Source organism: Arachis ipaensis, chromosome B1, assembly GCF_059453495.1.
Source record: "Arachis ipaensis isolate K30076 ecotype BB chromosome B1, ASM5945349v1, whole genome shotgun sequence".
NCBI lineage: Eukaryota > Viridiplantae > Streptophyta > Magnoliopsida > Fabales > Fabaceae > Arachis > Arachis ipaensis.
This window is the reverse complement of record NC_142436.1, coordinates 145455047-145478324: the sequence shown is the minus strand read 5'-3', so window position 1 is coordinate 145478324 and position 23278 is coordinate 145455047. Positions and strand designations below refer to the sequence as shown.

The 23278-nt window shown below is 35.1% G+C and overlaps 1 protein-coding gene across 1 annotated transcript; it reads left to right on the top strand.

Annotated features, from left to right (window-relative positions):
* The first annotated feature begins 20329 nt into the window (after positions 1 to 20329).
* On the top strand, positions 20330 to 22724 carry LOC107614468 (pectinesterase/pectinesterase inhibitor-like). The gene is made up of 2 exons (XM_021105069.2): positions 20330 to 21530; positions 21618 to 22724. The coding sequence occupies exons 1-2, from the start codon at positions 20468 to 20470 to the stop codon at positions 22385 to 22387; spliced, it is 1833 nt and encodes a 610-aa protein (XP_020960728.1). The 5' UTR covers positions 20330 to 20467; the 3' UTR covers positions 22388 to 22724.
* The last annotated feature ends 554 nt before the right edge of the window (positions 22725 to 23278 follow it).

The following is a 23278-nucleotide window of genomic DNA, read 5'->3' as shown; positions in this document are numbered from 1 at the left end:
TTATTTAAAAAAAAAACATTTTTTTGAAAAGAATAGAAAATCAATTAGTACTGATAAATATTATTTTAGTTTTTAATATTTGGATGAAATATTAATTTAGTTTTTAATATTTTAAATATTTTATTTTAATCTAAAAAATTTCTAAAAATCATATTTCATCTCAAAAAAATTTAATAGTAAAATAATATTGAACCTGTTTAAAATTTTTTGAGACAAAAATAAAACTTTTAAAATGTTAAAAGACCAAATTAAAGGCCATACAATAAAAACTAAAATAATATTTTATCCTTTTTTAAATTAAAATTATTGATCAATAATATTTTTTTAAAACAATGATACAAAATTTTTATGAATTTAATTTTGATACATTGACATCATAAAAAAATAAATATAATTATAAGATTATATAAAATATTTTATACTATAAATATATTAAAATTAAACTCAAATCTTATTAGATTTTGTTCACATTATTCATTCAAGTGATTGTTTCTTCATATTTTCTTTTGTATTATATCTACACTAAAACACACACGCATGCATACGTACACTCATCGTATATATTGTTTTTGAAAAAAAAATTGTTAAGTAAGTGAAATAACGTGAGTTTGATTACATATAATTTGCATCCTATTGTCTTATTCTGATTAGGTAAAAGAAAAAATCCTATACACAAATATCTTAATGTATACAACTCAACTCTTACTTCAAGCTCTCTTTCTAAAAATAAAATAGAAATGAAAATAAAACAAATGAAAAGTATATATGCATTCAAATTAAATAAACATTATATTATTGATTCATTCTTTATTTTCTACTTCAGAGTAAACAAAACTTAATTATCTGTATAAGTAAATAATATATTACAACAATAAACTAATATATAAGAAATTCTAAATAAGCAACACTTATTTATTTATTTATTTTTTAGGGTAAATCAAATAAACAAATCGAATAGATTCTAATTTTATACGAATATCCTAAATTTTATAAACTTATATGCATGTCTCATTTTTACAATAAAATTATGTACACCAAAGTAATTTAATTTGATTTACAATGGTTTCATGTAAATTGAATTTATATGATTTAAATTAGTTACTATAACAATAAATCAATGTAAATCGAATTCATTAGATTTGATTTACTAAGAAGGAGCATTATGTTATTTAAATCAAAACATTGTTTAATAAACCATAATAAATCAATCTAGTTGATTTGATTTACTAATACAAGCATGCAGTTGATTAAATCGAATTCATTTAATCCGATTCACTAAGGAGTATGTGTAGGATCAGAACGTGAAAAATTCATTAGAGTAGAATTCACAATAGCTAGTGAACATAGTTTTTTAGTCTTAGTGCATACAGAAGGACGATTAAAAAAAATACAAGACAGAATAAAATTTACTAATAAAGATCCGTTGAGTCTCTTTATCAATCCTTCTACAAATTTTGTTGAGTTTTAAAATACTATACTCCAGAAATTGGAATTGCATGGAACGAAACGGATAGAGAAATTATTTTATAGAATTTCGATTTTTGTTGTTCGTGATGGGGTAAAGTACGACTCCTTTGTAATAGACAGTGACGATGATTTGCAAGTTTTATTTCATTGTCGTCGTTAGTTTCCCAAGGTGAGAATCCATGAACTATTGGCAAAGCTTGGAGACATGGTCTCTAGTCCAGAAAGATCAAATCAGAATCATCAATCAGTGGCAATGGCAGCAGCCTCTAATTCAACCCGTATTGTTGCATCTTCATTTGTGCCTGTAATGGTGTCTGCGGCAGTTTCGGTGGCATCTCCGTCTTTCGTAGTTGATCCAAACTGCGACGACAATGAAAAAATAGGTGATAATTGATCTTTCTGCCAGCTTGCTATTGCGATGGCATATACTCCTGTTATGATTCCGATTTCTGGGGAGGTTGGAGAACCAGATGTCGTAGAAGATGTACTACGGGATGACGATGATGTGGAGCCCGCCATGATTGATGAGGATAGCGATGATGATATAGGAAGGAATATTCCTGTTAGGGCTAGCGGAGTATTGAGCTCAGGAACTCAGCAGTAGTACCTCCGTACTTTTTGACTTTAGACTTGGTGGCCATAAAACAGCATGGGTTCCCGATGTAGAATTCGAATTTGGGGCTAGAGATTCACATGATAAACAGGTCTAGCTAAGTTCCAAGTCGGTCATCAGTTTCAAAATAAAGAGAAGTCGTCTTATGTGCGAAGATTTATAGCATTCGCCGTGGGGTTGAGTACAAAGTGTTGGAATCGGATCATGCAAAGTATTATAGAAAGTGTAAGGAGTTTGGAAACAGTTGCAGATGGTTGATTCGGATCACTCTTCGCCAGCAGAAGAGTATTTGGGAGGTAACACATACAGTATAATAGACCTTATACATGCCTAGCCATGTCGATCTCCAGTAATCACAGGAAGCTTGATTATGATGTGATATCTGCTTTCATCCTTCCTATGATCAGAGCTGATGCGGCTGTGTCCATCAAGATATTACAGAATGCGACGAAGGCACATTTTGGATTCAGACCGACTTACAGGAGGATTTGTGTAACGTCCCTTCCAGCAAAATACATTGCTTAAGTAATGATATTTCTACTAGAAAGAACTGATGGTTATCAGTGAATAAGAGAAGGGGGGTTGAATCTTAGCCCCATTTTTGCTTGATAATATTTCCTGACCTTTGAAACCACTTTTGAAAACTTCTTGTCTTTTTATCTCGTCACTAGCCACGAGACTTTTTCTTTTGTCTCGTCCCTAGCCACGAGACTTTTCTTTTTGTCTCGTCACTTAACACAGATATTTTTGGTTTTTGCTCCTGTGCAGTAGATACAGAAATGGAGTAGAGAATAGAGAAAATTACACCCAGATATATCCTGGTTCAGCTGCTAAGTGCAGTGCAGCCTACATCCAGTCTCCATCACAAACATGATGGAATTTCACTATAATCTTCCTGATTACAATCTGTAAAGTGCTAACCCAACTTACAAGGGGATTCCCACAGAATCATGAAACACAACATAGATGAACAAAGGAACTCTAAGGACATCTATGGCTTTTTCTTTTTAATTTTGCACTCTTTGTCTTTTTCCGCTCTATGACTTTTTCATACAAACCTCACTGTTTGCCTTTTCCATGAGACTCAAGACATGACAAAATTAACAGAAAAATACAAAACATAATACATTGAAGGAGAAGAGAAAACTGTTAGCTCAGGTAGCTCTGAGAACACTGTGCCTTGCACTCTCAAACTTTTTCCTTGCTCCAAACAGTGGCTGTTCTCTCTTTTTGTAGAAGAGGGAAGCCTCCACTTTTGAAGCCAGAAACCAAGCCAACTTCTTCTTCTCTAAGAAACAGAACCGGTTCGGCCAGAGAGAGAGAGAGAAGAGATAATCCATGTAAAACCCAACATGCAATTACCTCTAGTCCTTCCTTGGTCATCACTCTTCATCAATCCGAGCGCTCCATCCTTGGCTTGCTCTCCAAGATAGATTTCTGGCCCTTGATGCTTCATGATGATGATGACTTCTTCTGCTCCACTTTTGCTTCCTTCCTCACGTAGCCACCCTAGCTACCTTCTGTGATGAGTGAACTCAAAAGTAGTGACAAGCCATCTCCTCCAAGATCTTCTTCCTTGCTGGCTGAATCTCCTTCTCCATTTTTGGTATGGAGAAGCTAAGATCTCATCACAAAATCTTACTACAAGTGATAAGAATCTCAGTCACTATATTTTTTATGTTTTCTTGCCATCATTAAGATGGTCTTGTAGCGTGCTCTTCCTTCAATTCGGTAGCTAAGTTTTGCTTCCATTGTTTCCTGGGTATTGTCCAAAAAGAGGAGAGAGATGAGAGAATAGAAAATGTAGAAAGAGAAGCAATCAAGTGTTTTTGAACAAATAAACTAAAGTGAATTAATTTACTTCCCTTTCTTTGCTATTGGTAGCGTGCAGCACTATGACAATCAATCAACTCAACTGCAAATTTCTCTCTCATATTTCCCATGCAATAAATGACAATTTAATGAAATTTGGAATCCATCACATGGTAAAATGCTTGGATCCGTTGGAAATAATTTTTGCTTTCTTCTTCACTTGATTTTGGATCAAGCATGAGGAACATTCATCAAAATTAAAATTGGGCTTAGTAGCAACAACATTTAATCTGGCCCAATAAAATTTTGATTCATCCAAACTGATTGGGCTTATGGCAATGTTTGAGTTCTGGCCCAATTAATCACAAATTGCTTCAGCCACATATTATAGGAAACATACACCTAGGTTGAATGTTGGTTTTGATTTGGGCTTGCAATATTTCTTTTATGTTTCGGCCCAAATAAAACCTGCATTGCAAAAATTAATTTAATCAACATATTAATATTTTTGCAATTAATCAAATTAATAATATTAATAATGTTTGGTCATCACATTTTTAATTTAGAGTTTTCCAAACTCATCAATCTCCCCCTTGATGACAAACATTATTAAAATTGAAATAGAAAGAAATTAAAAAATTTGAGTATAGAGTACTCCCTTTGAATATTTGAATTTCTCCCCCTTTCAAATTGTCACAAGGCTCCCCCTTAATATATGCCATTTTTACCAAGGGAAGCACTAACCTGTAACATTTTAATCAAGCTTCAAGTAACAATGTTATTTAGCATATTCATTACATGATGCTAAATGCTTGATTTATGAGCAGATTTGGATGATATTCAAAACTCATTTGATATCATAAACTGATTTTCTGCTCAAATATTACACATATCTATTGAGTACAAAAAAATGTTGTTCAAAAGATTTTTAAATATTTTTCAGTCAAGATATTAGAGCAATATTATTGTGGTAAGGAAAATATTTTTGAAACACACATGATCACATCAAACCTGGCAGCTGTTATATTTTACACAATTTAAAGGAACTGCCAAAAAGATATCAAGCATGTTAACCGAGATGAATCAGAGTATGCATATTCATTAACAACCAAGCATTTATATAATCAAAACAAATGTATTGCCAAACCTCACAAACTAAATGCCAAATGCATTTCAAGCAGCAGTAATCACAGTGAAATAAATGCAATATCAAAAATATCAAAATGCAATATCAAAAATATCAACATGCTTTATCAGATGTATCCTTTTAACAAGGGTGATCATGAATTTTCAAACAAAAATTTTATCCCCTGTTTTCTTTGTTCATCCCTGTTTTTCATTTCAATTTTTCAGCACTTTCTCCCCCTTTTGTCATCAAAGGGGCACTTGCAAGAAGATATAACATGGAAGCATAATATGCAAAATATAACCCAAAAGTATCTACAAAGTATCACAGAGTTATTGTTCCAACAGAAACAAGCCAAAACAAAGTACCAAATTGAGCCTAAGTGTGCCAATATCAAACAGTAAACATAAGGTTAATCATCAGAAAGATTAAAGTCAGATCCCTCAACCCCTGCTTCACTACCAACTTTATCATCAAGGCTTTCCAGCATTAGACCGACCCTTTCTTAGCATTTCTTCCAGGCCAACTCATTTTCATATGCAAGTTTGCGAGCAGACTTGTGAAATTGAACCATGAGATCGGACATGTTTGAGAATTCTGTGAGAATGTCTCTTAGGGAATCGGTTGCCTTTGAGGATTCTGGCCGGCTCTCAAAGTCATCATCAGAAGCCATAGATTTCTTTTCCTTTTTAACAGTCCCGCTTCTTTTGATCATAGAGACTTTGTTCTCTACATCCTCATTTGTTAAATCTACCTTAAAGTACTCAAAGATGCACATGAGAAACATTCCATAAGGTAAATTAGCCTTTTTTGTACTCTTTACAGACTCCCACATATGTCTAATCATGAGATAACTAAATGAAATGGAAGATGAAGTAACGAGAGCAAATATTATGAGACAATCAGATACGGTTACCCTGTTATGAGAGCCACTCTGTGGGGTGAGAATGTGAGTTATGATGCGGTGCAGCAGGGAGTTGGTTGGTCCAAGAGCCTTGTGAGTCAGAACAGTGCCATCTAGTCCAGACAGATTCTCACAAATTTGATGAAGAACTTGCTTGTATGCGACCCCAACATGCGCATCCCATTTGTCAGACATATAAACCCTCGGCCCTTCATCAGTGTAACCAAGGGCAGAGCCAATGGTCTCAGCATTCAGAGTAATATGCACACGCTTCACGTAGGAGTGAAGACTACCATCAATCAATCTCAGATTCGCATAAAACTGTCTTACCAACCCTGGGTAAACCATTTTGTGAATGAGGAGCAATGGAGACCATTTGAGATTGTCAAACAGAGGATGTAAATCAATCCCTTTGGAAGCCAGAGAATCAAGATTCACCAAGTATGAGGGACACAGATGCCTCTTTTCCAAAACCTCTTTGTGAAATTCATAGAATGCACATGTAGAAAACCTTGAAGGATCAAAGTGAGAATGTGGCTTATGAAATTTGTTCTTGAAATCCATTGAGCCAAGGTTTGCGGGTTCCCGGGTCTCATGAAGCACGAAACCTTTGGTTTTCTGAGAGCTTTTCCCAGACGCATGAGGGGTGGACTTCTTCGGTGGTGATGGAGGAGGTGATGTATGAGATTCCTCTTCCTCTTCCTCCATGCTTGGTTCCTTGTTCTTGTCACTTTTTCTCCTTTCAGAGGATTTCTGGGCTATAACCTTGCGCCTCATGGATTCGATTCTCTTGGTGGGAGGTGAAGGAGAAGATGAAGAAGTAGAGTGAATGTGTATGTGTGTATGTGTTTGAGGAGTGGAAGGCTTTTGAGAGAGACGAATTCTTTCACTCTTCCTTGGTGCTGTTTTCTTTTTCATTATGAGGAAGATGAATGGTGATGGAATTTGGAGAGAGAGAGGTGGCCGAATGGTGAGGTGAGTGGAGGGAGGTTAGAGGTACATTAAATGCTGATTGGAGAGAGATAGTGGAGGGAGTTATTAACCATTAAGGGCGCGGTTATTAACCAGGGAAGTTTCAAAAAACTGAAAAGAAGTTTCCTTGAATCAAGGGATTAGTTGGAAGAAAAGATTTGATTTGACAACATGCTTCTTCTAACAAGATTTGATAAGACAACCAAGAGATTTTGTGATTTTATTTTTTAAAAAAATGAGGAACTAACAAAACTGCCATGGTGGGGTCAAAGATATTTGGTAGGGCCCATTAAAATTGAATTATACGTTCCCTCCCCCTTGATTATAGCTTCTTCTATCATGCCCTCATTTTTATCTCGTCCAAACCTACGAGACAAAAGTGAACAGAGTCAAATATTCACAAGTTATCAATAGAACTTAAATCAAACATTCCCAAACTTTTTTTCAAGGTGCAGAATCTGTCTTCACAGAGGGGTTTTGTAAAAATATCAGCAATTTGGTCTTCAGATTTTACAAATTGAATATCAATAGTGCCGTTTTACACATGTTCTCTAATAAAATGATATTTTATCTCAATGTGCTTGGTTCTTGAGTGCAGAACATGATTTTTTGAAATGTTTATAGCACTCATATTATCACAAAATAAGGGTATACTATTGATTTTTAATTTATAATCTTCCAATTGTGTTTTTAACCAAATTAGTTGAGAGCAACATGCAGATGCGAAAATGTATTCTGCTTCAGCCGTGGATAAAGCCACTGTGGCTTGCTTCTTGCTTGACCACATATTGAGTGAGCTTCCAAAGAAGCAACACATGCCGGATGTGCTCCGTCTATCCACTCTATCTCCCGCATAATCTGCATCACAAAACCCTACTGCACAAAAGTCATCAGATTTAGGATACCATAATCCAAAATTACAAGTCCCCTTAATGTATCTAATGATGCGTTTAACAGCCGTAAGATGAGATTCTTTTGGGTGAGATTGAAACCTTGAGCATACACCCACACTTTGGACAATATCTGGTCTAGAGGAGGTAAGGTACATTAGTGAACCTATCATTCCTCTATACCTTGTTTCATCCACATCTTGGCCATCATCATCCTTTTCAAGTTTTGTGTTAGGATGCATTGGTGTACCCATTGGTTTGGAATTTTCTAGGCCAAACTTTTTGATAAGTTCTTTTGCATACTTTCCTTGGTGAATAAAAGTACCACTAGGAGTTTGTTTGATTTGGAGGCCAAGAAAGAAAGTTAGCTCTCCCATTAAACTCATTTCAAACTCACTAGTCATAAGTTTTCCAAACTCTTCACACAAGGATACATTGGCCGATCCAAATACAATGTCATCAACATAAACTTGAACAAGGAGTATATCATCATTAGATGCTTTAATAAATAAAGTAGTGTCGGTGGTACCCCTTTGAAAATGATTTTCCAACAAGAAGGCACTAAGCCTTTCATACCAAGCTCTTGGAGCTTGTCTAAGACCATAAAGAGCCTTAGTTAGTTTGAAAACATGATTTGGAAACTCTTTATGTTCAAAACCGGGGGGTTGAGCCACATACACTTCTCTATCAATAAAACCATTAAGGAAAGCACATTTAACATCCATTTGAAATATTTTGAAACCTTTATGGGCAGTATAGGCAAGGAGCAACCTAACTGCTTGCATTCTAGCTACCGGAGCAAAAGACTCATCAAAATCTATACCCTCTTCTTGATCGTAACCTTGGGCCACTAATCTAGCCTTGTTACGAACAACTTGTCCATCCTCACCAAGTTTATTTTTAAACACCCACTTAGTACCCGTAACTTTCTTACCATCCGGATGAGGTACTAGTGTCCAAACCTCATTCTTGTCGAATTGAGCAAGCTCTTCTTGCATTGCTTTGACCCAAGATGGATCTTCAAGAGCTTGTTTGACATTGTCGGGCTCCATTTGAGACAAGAGGAAAAAATTGCTTGGTTCGGATTACCTTTTGGTAGAGGATCTTGTTGTTACTCCTTGAGAGGGATCACCAATTATGAAGTCATGAGGATAACCCCTCATAGACTTCCATTCTCTAGGCTTCCGAAGTGGTGTTGAGCTTTGATGAGTTTCTGGTGGTCTCATTGTTTCAGTTTCTCGTGTCTGCTTAGGAGATAAAATGAAAATATCTCCTCCAATCTGACGAGACAAAACTGGACTGGCAGATTCTTCGTTTTGAGAATATTTGGGATTTTCTTTACTTGTTTTAGCCTCTTCACTATTTGAATCATTATCTATCACAGCACTGGGAATTAAGTTAGAATCACAAAAAGTAACATGTATGGATTCCTCTATAGTTCTATGTTCCTTGAGATAAACTCTATAGGCCTTGCTTGTGGTGGAATATCCAACAAACATTCCTTCATAAGATTTTGGATCAAATTTTCCAAGGTTTTCTCTATTATTAAGTACAAAGTATTTGCATCCAAAAACATGAAAGTACTTAAGATTTGGAGGGGTTGCTTTCCATAGCTCATAAGGGGTTTTTTTCAACCCTTTTTTAATGATTGTCCTATTCAAAATGTAACAAGCTGTATTCACAGCTTCAGCCCATAAAAATTTAGGAATCTCATTCTCACAAAGCATAGCCCTAGTCATCTCTTGAAGGCTCCTATTCCTTCTTTCAACCACCCCATTTTGTTGGGGGGTTCTAGGGCATGAAAAGTTATGAGAAATTCCTAAGTCATCACAGAATTTTTCAAAGTCTTGGTTTTCAAATTCTCTTCCGTGATCACTTCTTAAATAGGCAATTTTTAAATCCTTTTCATTTTGAATTTTCTTGCAAAGAGTGGAGAAGGCATGAAAAGCATCATTTTTATGAGCAAGAAAAAGTACCCAACCAAATCTAGAGTAATCATCTACCACCACAAGACCATAGTGTTTACCTCCTAAACTTTAAGTTCTTGTTAGTCCAAAAAGATCAATATGTAACATCTCTAATGGCCTTTTGGTTGAGATTCTATCTTTAGGTTTAAAGGAGGATTTTACTTGTTTGCCCAATTGGCAAGCATCACAAGTAAGATCCTTATCAAATTTGATGTTTGGAATTCCTCTAACAAGATTTTTCTTAACAAGCTTAGAAATTTGGTACATGCTTGCATGACCCAACTTTCTATGCCATAGCCATTTTTCAGATTCAAGAGATGTAAAGCATGTCACATTTTGTTCTTTTAGGTCATCAAGAGTCAATCCATACACATTATTGCATCTTTTAGCTTCAAATAAAATATCCCCAGTTTTCTCACAAACAAATAAACAAACAAACTTCCTAAAAATAACCTCAAAACCTAAATCACACAATTGAATAACACTAAGTAAATTATGTTTCAAACCATGTACAAGAAGAACATCATTTATACAAGATGAAAGATTTTTACCAACTTTCCCAACAGCCACTATTTTTCCTTTTGCATCATCACCGAAAGTGACAAGTCCTCCATCATATTCATCAAGCTTTATGAAGAAGGTTGTCTTTCCGGTCATATGTCTAGAGCATCCGCTATCCATATACCACATATTTTCTTTCCGTTTGGATGCTATGCACACCTACAAAACAAGCTTAAGTGACCTTAGGTATCCAAATTTTCTTGGATCCTTTCACGTTAAACCATCTCTTATGTCCTAAGCCATTGTAATCAAAAACAACTTTACAAACTTTATCACCAATCATTCTTTCACCAAAAAAATATTGAATAGGAAAGTGTCCATTTCGATTGCATAGTCTACAAAATCTTGGAGTTGCTGTTTTGTTAAAGTAGGTGGGATCTTGAAATCTTGTATCATTAGAGGATGAAGCAAAGTTTTCAAAATGAGATTTTTCAGCAGATTTATAAAACCCCAACCCAGCTTTATCATAAAGAGGTTTTTGACTAGCCAAGATTTGATTCAGATTTTCAGAACTTTGGGTGAACTTGGCTAAGTCATCCTTAAGCCTCTTAACCTCTTTAAGCAACTCTTCATTTCTTTTAAAACAGTCTACATATGCAAGAACGGAATGATCACTTTCACAGCTCTTAATTTGGGCTTTTAACTACTTATTTTCTTCAACAAGATCACAAGCAGTTTCGGCCTCCCTCACTTTTTCTTTAAGAAAACTGTTTTCAGCTTTAAGAATGGTGATTTGTTGTTCAAGTTCTTGATTTTCCAGCAGAAAGCATCTTATTTTTTCAGAAAGGTGGTCTATCATAAGATGAAGATCTTCAGTGTTAGAGTTATGAAAGACTACCTAATCTATGTGATCTGCCATGAGACAAGGTTGTGACTTGGTCTCGAATTCTTCATCATCATCATCCGAGTCATTTTCCAAATCTTCCCATGAAGCCATCAGTCCCTTCTTCTTTCCTCTTTTTGGCTTCTCTTCCTTCTTTAACTTGGGACAATCAGATTTGAAATGCCCCATTTTCTTGCAGCTATAACAAGTTACTTTGCTAAGGTATTTCTTCATTTTCCTTGAGCTACTGCCTTTGCCTTTGAGCTTTATCATTTTCCTGAATTTTTTTGCAAATAACACAAATTTATTTTCAGATGAGTTATCACTGGATTCATCATCCAAAGGGTTAGTGACAGAAGAAAATACTATTCCTTTCTTTTTTGAATCTTTTTTCAAGTAGGTGTTTTTAAAAGCAAGTAAATTTCCTCTCAAATCATCATAAGTCATAGAGTCCACTACTCTCAGAGATAATTAAAGCTTTTGTTTCCCACTCTTTTGTGAGACATCTCAACACTCTTCTCACTAGCACAGATTCAGGATACTTGATTCCCATAGCATCCAAGCCAACAATAATGGTGTTGAAGCGTTCAAACATCTCATCAATAGATTCTCCTTCCTTCATTGCAAATATTTCGTACTCTCTGTTTAACATATCAATCCTGGTCTTTTTCACAATGGTTGTTCCTTCATGAGTAACTAGGAGTTTATCCCAGATTTCTTTTGCTGTTGTGCAACGTGATACCCGTCGGTACTCCTCAAAGCTGATAGCACAGTTGAGCAGATTGATGGCCTTGGCGTTGAGCTCCACTTTTTTTCTATCTTCATCTGTCCAATTTGCTTCAGGTTTAGGAGAGACAACTCCTTTGGCACTTGTAAAAGTTGGATATTGAGGGCCTTCCAGAATGATCTTCCAAAGTCTGTAATCCACTGCTTGTACAAATATCTTCATCCTCTCCTTCCAATAGGTATAATTTTTTCCATTGAAAAGAGGAGGTCTGTTGCTTGATTGTCCTTCGGTAAGATTATAGGACACCACATTTGAGCCACTGTTTTCTGTCATGAGGATCTTTACTCCAAGCTGCAAAGCTTGATCTCTTTGAGACCAAGCTCTGATACCAATTGATAGTTATCAGTGGCTAAGAGAAGGGGGGTTGAATCTTAGCCCCCTTTTTGCTTGATAATATTTCCTGACCTTTGAAACCACTTTTGAAAATTTCTTGTCTTTTTATCTCGTCACTAGCCCCGAGACTTTTTCTTTTGTCTCGTCCTTAGCCATGAGACTTTTCTTTTTGTCTCGTCACTTAACACGAGATATTTTTTGTTTTTGCTCCTGTGCAGTAGATACAGAAATGGAGTAGAGAAGAGAAAAAATTACACCCAGATATATCCTGGTTCAGCTGCTAAGTGCAGTGCAACCTACATCTAGTCTCCATCACAAACATGATGGAATTTCACTATAATCTTCCTGATTACAATCTGTAAAGTGCTAACCCAACTTACAAGGGGATTCCCACAGAATCATGAAATACAACATAGATGAACAAAGGAACTCTAAGGACATCTATGGCTTTTTCTTTTTAATTTTGCACTCTCTGCCTTTTTCCGCTCTATGGCTTTTTTATACAAACCTCACTGTTTTCCTTTTCCATGAGACTCAAGACATGACAAAATTAAACAGAAAAATACAAAACAAAATACATTGAAGGAGAAGAAAAAACTGTTAGCTCAGGTAACTCTGAGAACACTGTGCCTTGCACTCTCAAACTTTCTCCTTGCTCCAAACAGTGGCTGTTCTCTCTTTTTATAGAAGAGGGAAGCCTCCACTTTTGAAGCCAGAAACCAAGCCAACTTCTTCTTCTCCAAGAAACAGAACCGGTTCGGCCAGAGAGAGAGAAGAGATAATCCATGTAAAATGCAACATGCAATTACCTCTAGTCCTTCCTTGGTCATCACTCTTCATCAATCCGAGCGCTCCATCCTTGGCTTGCTCTCCAAGATGGATTTCTGGCCCTTGATGCTTCATGATGATGATGACTTCTTCTGCTCCACTTTTGCTTCCTTCCTCACGTTGCCACCATAGCTACCTTCTGTGATGAGTGAACTCAAAAGTAGTGACAAGCCATCTCCTCCAAGATCTTCTTCCTTGCTGGCCGAATCTCCTTCTCCATTTTTGGTATGGAGAAGCTAAGATCTCATCACAAAATCTTACTACAAGTGATAAGAATCTCAGCCACTACATTTTTTATATTTTCTTGCCATCATTGAGATGGTCTTGTAGCGTGCTCTTCCTTCAATTCGGTAGCTAAGTTTTGCTTCCATTGTTTTCTGGGTATTGTCCGAAAAGAGGAGAGAGATGAGAGAATAGAAAATGTAGAAAAAGAAGCAATCAAGTGTTTTTGAATAAATAAACTAAAGTGAATTAATTTACTTCCCTTTCTTTGCTATTGGTAGTGTGCAGCACTATGACAATCAATCAACTCAACAGCAAATTTCTCTCTCATATTTTCTATGCAATAAATGACAATTTAATGAAATTTGGAATTCATCACATGGTAAAATGCTTGGATCCGTTGGAAGCAATTTTTTCTTTCTTCTTCACTTGATTTCGGATCAAGCATGAGGAACATTCATCAAAATTAAAATTGGGCTTAGTAGCAACAACATTTAATCTGGCCCAATAAAATTTTGATTCATCCAAACTGATTGGGCTTATGGCAATGTTTGAGTTCTGTCCCAAGTAATCACAAATTGCTTCAACCACATATTATAGGAAACATACACCTAGGCTGAATGTTGGTTTTGATTTGGGCTTACAATATTTCTTTTATGTTTCGGCCCAAATAAAACCTGCATTGCAAAAATTAATTTAATCAACATATTAATATTTTTGTAATTAATCAAATTAATAATATTAATAATGTTTGATCATCACATTTTTAATTTAGAGTTTTCCAAACTCATCAAGAATATTACGTGAACTTTACTAATATTAACTATTTAATACTGAGTCTTTATATCGCTAACTTATTTTCGATTATAAGAAAATGCCAATAGTTTTTATTTTGTTCAAATAAAATCGTTCATCAAAGATCTCCAAACAATAATAATCACATAAATATTAATAATAGTAAATAAAACTCAGATACAATACCTATCTCTCTGTATAAAATAAAATCTTAAGCAACAAGAACGAGGGGACTTGATGAAAGCAACTTGATTCATAAACAAATTTCACTATTCGTCTATAGCCTTATACTGTGTCTTTAAGCCTGTGTCACTAAAAAGGGTGAAAATTTTGGGATGAGAACTAAACCACAAGTTCTCAATAGAGGATGAGAATGGCATAAAAGTAAGGAATAAGTGCACGTAGCTCACTTATCTTTCAAGAATAATTATTTTTTTTAAACCTTTGAAATTCGGAGTCTTATTTTACACGATTTAGCAGTTTCTTTCAAATTACATTACTTTAAAATAATTTTCAATTAATTTAATCATCCTCAATCAATTCAGTTCGCAGTCACATTTATAAACCAACAAGCACAAACAAAAGTACACAACACAAACATACAAACAATTCACGCAAGTCAAATAGCAGAAAATTTTATAGATAACATAACACAACAATAGAAGACACACCCAAGCAATTCATATAGATGCATATGATGAATGTTTATTCCTATACAGGCCGTAAGCTCACGTGTCGGTTCATTACCCGATACCCGACAGTGATCCTAAGATAGGCGTTACGTATCGCCATTGTTACCTCAGCCAACGTCCCTTTCATGAGCGTTACGTATCATTGTCCTCATGGGGAACCTTCCTTCCGGTCTCAAGTGGGTGTTACGTATCGCCGTCCCCATTAAGCCTCATGCAAAATATCTCAGTGAGCGTTACGTATCACCTTCCTCACGAGATTGTGCTCAATATCATGTCTTTTTTTTTCAAATCATTCAATATTTTTCTCAATTTTTATTCCTCAAACCTCAACTTCATTTCTTTAAACCTTAAATCTTCAAACCTTTCTTGACCTTATTTTTACCCCTTTTTTTAACTTTTTTTTCAACTTTTTTCTTTAACCTTTTCCTTAATTTTATCTTTTCTTTACTTATACTCTTATATATATATATATAGCGCACTTTAATCCTTAACTTTTATGTAATTACTTTCTTATCTTAAGCTTTTACATAATTATCTTTTTATCACTCAAACCCAATTTAACCTTTACTCTAGTATGTTTTTTTAAACTTTTCCTTAACTTTCTTAAGCATTCTTTCGGTCCATTCTCAAATACTTTAAAAATTTAACTTTAACACCCTAAAAAATACTCACTTTACAAACTTGTAACAACTAATAACCAGCATCAATTTAGTATTTAAATATCCGTTTTCAACTATCAATTTCATTAATCAGGCACTACTTACACAATTAATTTAATTAAATTTGTATATTTTTATAAAAATTCAGATATAACCTCCCCTAAAAGTAGACTTAATCACCTTTACGAATTTCTCTATCTCAACAATTCTCAAGATTCTCAACAATTATCAAAATAATAGGATTCTCAATAATTAACTTATAATAATTCAATTAAAATAAGAATTCTCAACCAAATTATCACAATTATCATCCAATCAACTACCATACAAAACTACACTAGAATCAATCACAATTTCAGTCATAAATTCAAATCAAACTCATCAATTAATTATTCTAAACTATTATAACATATTTGCAACTATTTAATAAGTTTTATAGGCATTATTAAATCAAAACTTTTAATTTTAAAACAAAACCCTCTACCTCGAATAGTCGAAACCTTTCAAATTAAACGCGTCAAAAATTCCTTTTTCTATTGACCCGCAATAGCGGCAGTCGTAACTATAACTCCATTATTTCTACAACCATAGCAACAACTTTAATTACAAACATGCAATTTCCAAAACTCGGCCCTACGTTATCAATACCTCAAAATCTTTAACAAACTTATAATGAAACAATAACGGCGAGGATTCCAGAACAAGAATACTTACGATGATTAAAAAGAGACGGGGATGGAGTGGTAGCAGCTCTGGTGACCTTTACTGACGGCAACAACGGCAGAGTAACTCACGGTAACCATTTTTCGCTGACAACCTCAGTAATAACCCTCACGGTAATAATAATATCGACAGACAAAGGAGGAAATCCGAAACATGGATAGAGCTTACCAAGACGACAGGGGCTCCAGTGGTAGTTTCCAACGGCTAGAATGGCGGCATGGAGCTCCAGCAGCAACCAGCGCAACAGCGGGAAGAATGGCAGAACGAGGTACCCCTCTTCCTCTTCCTGGCCACACGTTTCTCTCTCTCTTTGAAGCCCGCGGCGACAAACACGACGGCAACAAGACGCAGCTCCTCTAGCTCGTCAGGGTCCTAGGCTGGCGTCTCTCTCAATGTCGCTCTCTCTCTCTCTCTCTCACAGTTCCTCGGCGACGACCCCTGATCACTGCGACTTCGATAGGCTCCAGGGCCGCGGAGGTGACGACAGGACAGCCCCCTCCTCTCTTCTCTTCTTTTTCTTCCTCGCTGATCTCTCTTTCTGCAACTTTTGTTTCTTTTCTCTCTTCTCTGTACCGTTGGGGAGGGGTGTGCTAGGGTTAGAGGGTGGCGGCTGGGAGTGAAATGTGAGGGTGCGTGTGTGTTTTTTTAATTTAGGATTAGGGTTTGGGTTAAGATTTGGGTTTAGGTAGAATAGTAATTGAAAACCAAATTTAACCCAATAAAATTATATTTAAGAATACTATTTAATTATCAACTTACCAATTATTTTTAGATAAATATTTTAATTAAAAATTAAAATTAATTAAATTAATTTTTTTATTCATAAAAATAAAATTCAAAATCTCAATATTTAAAATCATATAAAATTCTCATTATTTTTCAATTATTAAATTTTAAATTCTAAATAAAAAATGTCCAATCATTATGAAAATTATATGAGTTCTAATTAATTTTAAACTCAAAGTTTCGTAACATTGATTTAATTTCTTTTGGTAAAATAATTTTTTAAAAATAAAATCATAATTAAGTATAATAATTTACAAATAATTCATTATTTAATTTTTAAAAACTCGAGATGTTACAGTTTGATTGGCTAAGCAGAAGGCCATTACGAAGATTTATAGGAATTGAAAAGAGATCTACAATAAATTGTCAAGATGGATACTAGGTGTGCAGATAACGATGCCAAATAGTATTTGTAGTACTGAAGACGTCGAGAGGAGTCTTGTAGGACTTGAAAGCCAAATTGACGAATCATCAGCATATTTTTATCGACTTTTTTGGTCGTTCTCACCGTAGGCATTCAGGTATTGTAAACCACTAATTAGTATTGATGAGACCCACTTGTACGAAAAATATGAAAAAATATTGCTGGTTGCGATTGCTCAAAATGAAAATTCTAATATCGTCCCTATTATCATGGACACTTCTAACTTAAAATAATATCTACCTAAACTTCTACTCACTAATCAATCTAACACTTATTATAACTTACTCTAACAAAACATCTAATTGTTACTCTAACATACATTTATAATCACTAGTCTAAGTAACATTTGTAGTTTTAAAACTCTAACAAACTACTAAAACCTACTCTAACTAACATTTGTAACTAACGCTTATAATCAAATACTCTAAGCGAATTAACATTGCCAACATTTTTAATCTATCTAGAACAAAATTAATATTACTCATCAACCTCTTCATTGATACTACTAGCAACATGAACAATTCCGTCTAACTGATAAATATATGATTCGAGTCTTTTTTCATATCCGCAGTTAAGAATATTGTGGTGTTGTAGCCTAATTTTTTCTTCTTTTATGGGTTTGAGAGGGGGACAAAATTTTGAATTATAATTCGAAGCAAGTGAATTCAAATTGTATATACAGGTACACCAAAACTAAATCGAATCTATTACATTTGATTTACCATAGGCTCATTTTGCTATAAACCGAACTCAATTGATTCGATATATTATGGGCTGTAAATCAAATTTAATTATTTCAATTTAGTATGGACTCTAAATCGAATCTCATTGTTTCGATTTAGTATATAAACACTTGACATCAATGAGTTTTATTACTAATTCGAATATAATCAATTCAATTTATTATATTTCATGTTAATTCGAATTCAATTAATTCGATTTTTATAAATATATACAAACAAGATATGTATATAAACTTATTAAATTTAAAATATTTATATAAAATTAAAACTCATTCAATTTATTTATGGGATTTATTTTATATATATATATATGTCTAAACTAATATTAGTCGACTTTTCTGTTTCTTACATTACAAATATTACGTTAACTCTTATCATTCTCCATATTATAAAACGAAAATGTTTAGGGGGCCAAAGTTTCGAGGGACAAAAGTAGTCATAGTTTGCTTTTTTTTTTTTTTATTATTATTTGTAGTATGCATAATATTAGATGTAATAAGTATATAATTATAAATATTATATATTAAATTATTATCTTTTTAATATTAATTTTAGAAATGATTATAGCGAACTTAATTAAGTTGAGTTTTTCATTATGGTATGTTTATCAGTAGACTTGACGGATATATAGTATTAGATAGAATATATTCGTATGGAAAACAGGAAAAGTATAAGGAGCCAATGGAATATTTGTATAATATGTACAATGGAGGTTTAAGGAGTATTAGAAATATAATCATTAGTGTTATATTTTTCTATCAGCTGAAATTTTTGGGATGAGTGGTATCATGACATGGTATTAGAGCTCTAGATTCGAAAGGTCAAGAGTTTGATCTTTGATGAACCTGAAAATCAATTTAAGCTTTTAGGAAGATGTTTATTATCCCTAGTACTCGAATCTAGATAATATAAATGATGTTCATTTTATAACTCATATAGTCCATTGTACACATTATACAAATAAGCCATTGTCTCCCTAACGGAACTCTATTCGTATTTATCACTTAAATTGTTTGGGGGTATTTGTGTTACGTAATACTAATACGTATACGTATAAGATCGATGAAGGTTCTCTTGATCAAATTTGAGAATAAGATAAATTGAAGATGCTAATTAATGATTAGAGGGACGGTGAATATATACCTTCTTATTATTGTTTATTTTTCATTTAGCAAAAAGCTTCTATAGGACTAAACTATATAAAATAACTTAAAATTAAACAATACTTAAATGCTAGATTTCTAGGTTTATTTAAAAAATGATGATAATAAAGAATATTGGACTAAAAAGCTAACTAGAAATAGTATAGATCCAAAAATAATTATGACATTTTATTCTGTATATATACATATATATACTTTTCTGAAATTTTTCTTTCTGCTTTTGAATAAAGTGTTGTTTCGTTTTCCTTTAAACAATAGCTGATACACACAATATATATTAGATTGATCTATTCTTCTTTTCGAATTATAACGATTTTGTGTCAACTATATGATTACTTTTAAAAGAAAATAATCAATATATACTACAAAGTGGTGTAGTAGATAAGATTCTTAACATGATAATTTCCAATTTCAAATAACTTTCAATTAATTAAATTCATACTCATATAGGATATCTTATGAGATGGGATAAATGATAATGATATAGAGCTTCATCATCAGTATAAGTTTGAGCAAGTATATATATACTAAATTCCATGTACATCAAACTACCGCAAATTATTTTCTCCTAATTACACCCCTAAAAAATTAATTATTTAACGGCCAGTATACACAAGAAGAAGCTGAGATCGAAACTTCCAAGTTCCAACTAAATATTATATTACTGATTAAGTTGTTATGATACAGAGAAGTTACTATATATATACAATTAAAAAAGCCATAATTATTAACAGTTAGCTATAGTCTGGTATCAGAAAGTAGTTACATGTAACCGAATATATAACCATGACCTATCCATAATTTGCAATATGGACAGCTTGAATGTTGGTGTAAGTCCACGATTGAAGGAGGTCCTATACATTACCACTGTTAAATTTACTAAAGAATTAGAGGGATGAAAAATAGTGAATGGCTATATATGTTTGTGATTTGCCAAGTTTAGCAACGGATTCAACTTCATCCCGAATTTGAAGGTGTATGGTGTATGTATAAATTGAAGGCACACATGGCCTGAAAGGAATATAGCCCCTCGGGCTGTGAAAGAAAAGCCATAGCCCAAAGGGCCAACAAGTTTTACTCTTCTATATCATCTTCGTCATCGTAGATATCCATCCCTAGGTCGTAGCTAGGTGTAGGCATCACAACCTTAGCTTCAATTCAATATATATCACTCAGGATGGCGGGTGATCATTTCAACACCATGGACGATAAGAAGAGGAAGAAGAGGATCGCCTTGATTAGCGTCTCTTCCATTCTTCTCGTGGCCATGGTTGCTTGCGTTGCAGTGGGAATTGACAAGAGCGCTATGGAAGAAGAAGAAACCAGCAGTAGCACCAACACAATTGTAAAGAACCAGAAGAACGTGCATGTGATTTGCGAATCAGCGGAGTACAAAGACACGTGCGAGAAGAGCCTCGAGAAGGCCACCGCCAACGGCACCACCGACACGAAACAACTCATCATTGCTGCCTTCAACGCCACCGCGGAGGAAATTGAGAATCAGATCAACGACTCAAGCCTCGTCCAAAAGTTGGTGACCGACGACAGGAGCAAGCAGGCGTTGGATATTTGTAAGGAGGTTCTTGGTTACGCCATTGACGATATCCACAGATCTGTTCACATGATGGAGAAGTTCGAGCTGAGAAGGATCGGTCAGTACGCTTACGACCTCAAGATTTGGATCGCCGGTACACTCGCTCACCAGCAAACTTGCTTGGAAGCCTTCGAGAACGTTCCAACCGAAGCTGGCAAGGAGATGGCTAAGGTTTTGAACACCTCTCTCCAGCTAAGCAGCAACGCCTTGGATATCATCAATGGCGCCAGCAAGATCTACAAGAGCTTCAACTTGGATGCCTTCTTCGGGGATAGTGCCGCCGCCCCATCCCCAGTCCCCGCGGGCAGGAGGCTTCTGTCTGACGTGGATGAGGGTTTGCCTTCGTGGATCGAGCAAGGCCGAAGGAGTCTACTCGAAGACCCCACTCATCTGAAACCCGATTGTGTTGTGGCTCAGGACGGCAGCGGAAACTTCAAGACTCTCACGGAGGCCCTCCAGACTGTTCCTAAGAACAACAGGAAGCGTTTCGTCATCTACGTCAAGGCAGGCATCTATAAGGAGTATGTTAACTTGCAGAAGTCCATGTCCCACGTCACCATTATCGGAGATGGCCCCACAAAGACTAGATTCTCCGGCAGCAAGAATTATGTTGATGGTCTCCAGACTTACTACACCTCAACTTTCAGTGAGTCTTTTACTTATTAATTAGAGATATAATCATTTATTCATGTCAGAGATATAACCATTCATTCATTCATGTTTGTATTTGCAGGTGTAAATGCCGCTAACTTCATGGCGGTAAATGTTGGGTTTGAGAACACAGCAGGAGCGGAGAAGCACCAAGCGGTGGCACTCCGCGTGACAGCAGATCAAGCAGTGTTCTACAACTGCCACATGGATGGATACCAAGACACGCTATACGTGCAATCACAGAGGCAGTACTACCGCGACTGCACGGTGACGGGCACCGTTGACTTCGTGTTTGGTGACGCAGCGGGAGTGTTCCAAAACTGCACCTTCATTGTGAGGAAGCCCCTGGAAACCCAACAATGCATGGTCACTGCTGGTGGAAGGACCAAGATTGATAGCCCAACCGCCCTGGTGTTCCAGGACTGCCGCTTCACGGGCACACCAGAGTTGAAGAGCTTGCCCCGCAAGGTGTCGTACCTTGGAAGGCCATGGAGAGTGTTCTCCAAGGTTGTGATAATGGACTCTGATATTGATGATATCTTCAGTCCAGAAGGGTACATGCCGTGGATGGGAACAGCGTTCAGGGACACATGCACGTATCTTGAATACAACAACAGGGGACCTGGTGCTGTTACAAAAGGTAGAGTCACATGGCCTGGTGTTAGGGTCCTCACCTCTCTCGAGGCTGATCTATACTACCCTGGAAGGTTCTATGAGATCTCTAACCATACTGAGCGTGATGCTTGGATCGTTGATTCTGGGGTCCCTTACAATCTCGGCCCAAACAGCCCCTTCAAACTCCCATCCTTATCATTCTCACTCCCATCCATAACTTTCCCTAAGTTGGTTTAATTAAATAAATCGTATACTCTGTATGCATCACCAATAATATTCTTTCTTGCTCCATGCATATGGCGCCACCAACCGTATTCTCTCCACCGTTTTAAGCCTCTATATCACTATTTCAGGAGATTAATTAAACTTGTTATGAGTGGTACTATTTGTTTATCACTATCATTAATTTTATCTCCAATAATTAGCGACTCTAACTTTTTAATTAACAAGAGAGGGAAATAGAGAAACAAAATAACTGGTTAAAAAAAATATTAATTTCATTCTGTTTTTTTTTTTAAATTAATGGCCACAAGAAAAAAAGAACACAGGCCAGGTCTTACGTGTAGAAAATGATAATAGTAAAAATGGTAATGAAATCATCCCTAAAGTGTAGATAACATTATCATATTCTATAATAATCTCAAAAAAAATGTATAATAATCTCATTGGTCACACCAATTAGAATTTATATTTGCTATGTCTGTCTATCTGATCTTTATAATATTTTTAGATATCTAATATAGTTTCAACATGTATATATGTTTTTTTTTAAATAAAAAAAGTTCAACACACTAAAATAGAGCAACAAATAAACACACACAAAAAAATAAATTCAAACACAACAGTTATTAATTTTTTGTCATCCCCAACATTATCATCAACAATCAATATATAGGATTAATATTAGTCCACTCTTTGTAACTCAAAATCATCCTTCTTTATATGATTTCAACACTTATTTTTTTTATTGTTAAAAACTTTATTATTGTGTTCCAACCATATATTCTAAATCACTACAAAATAGTCAACCACATCTTTTGCTCCTCTTTTCTATTAGGCATGCCAGTCCAACTCTCAAATAGGTCTTTAATGGTTCCTAGGACAATCCAAGCTCTATAAAAATACCTC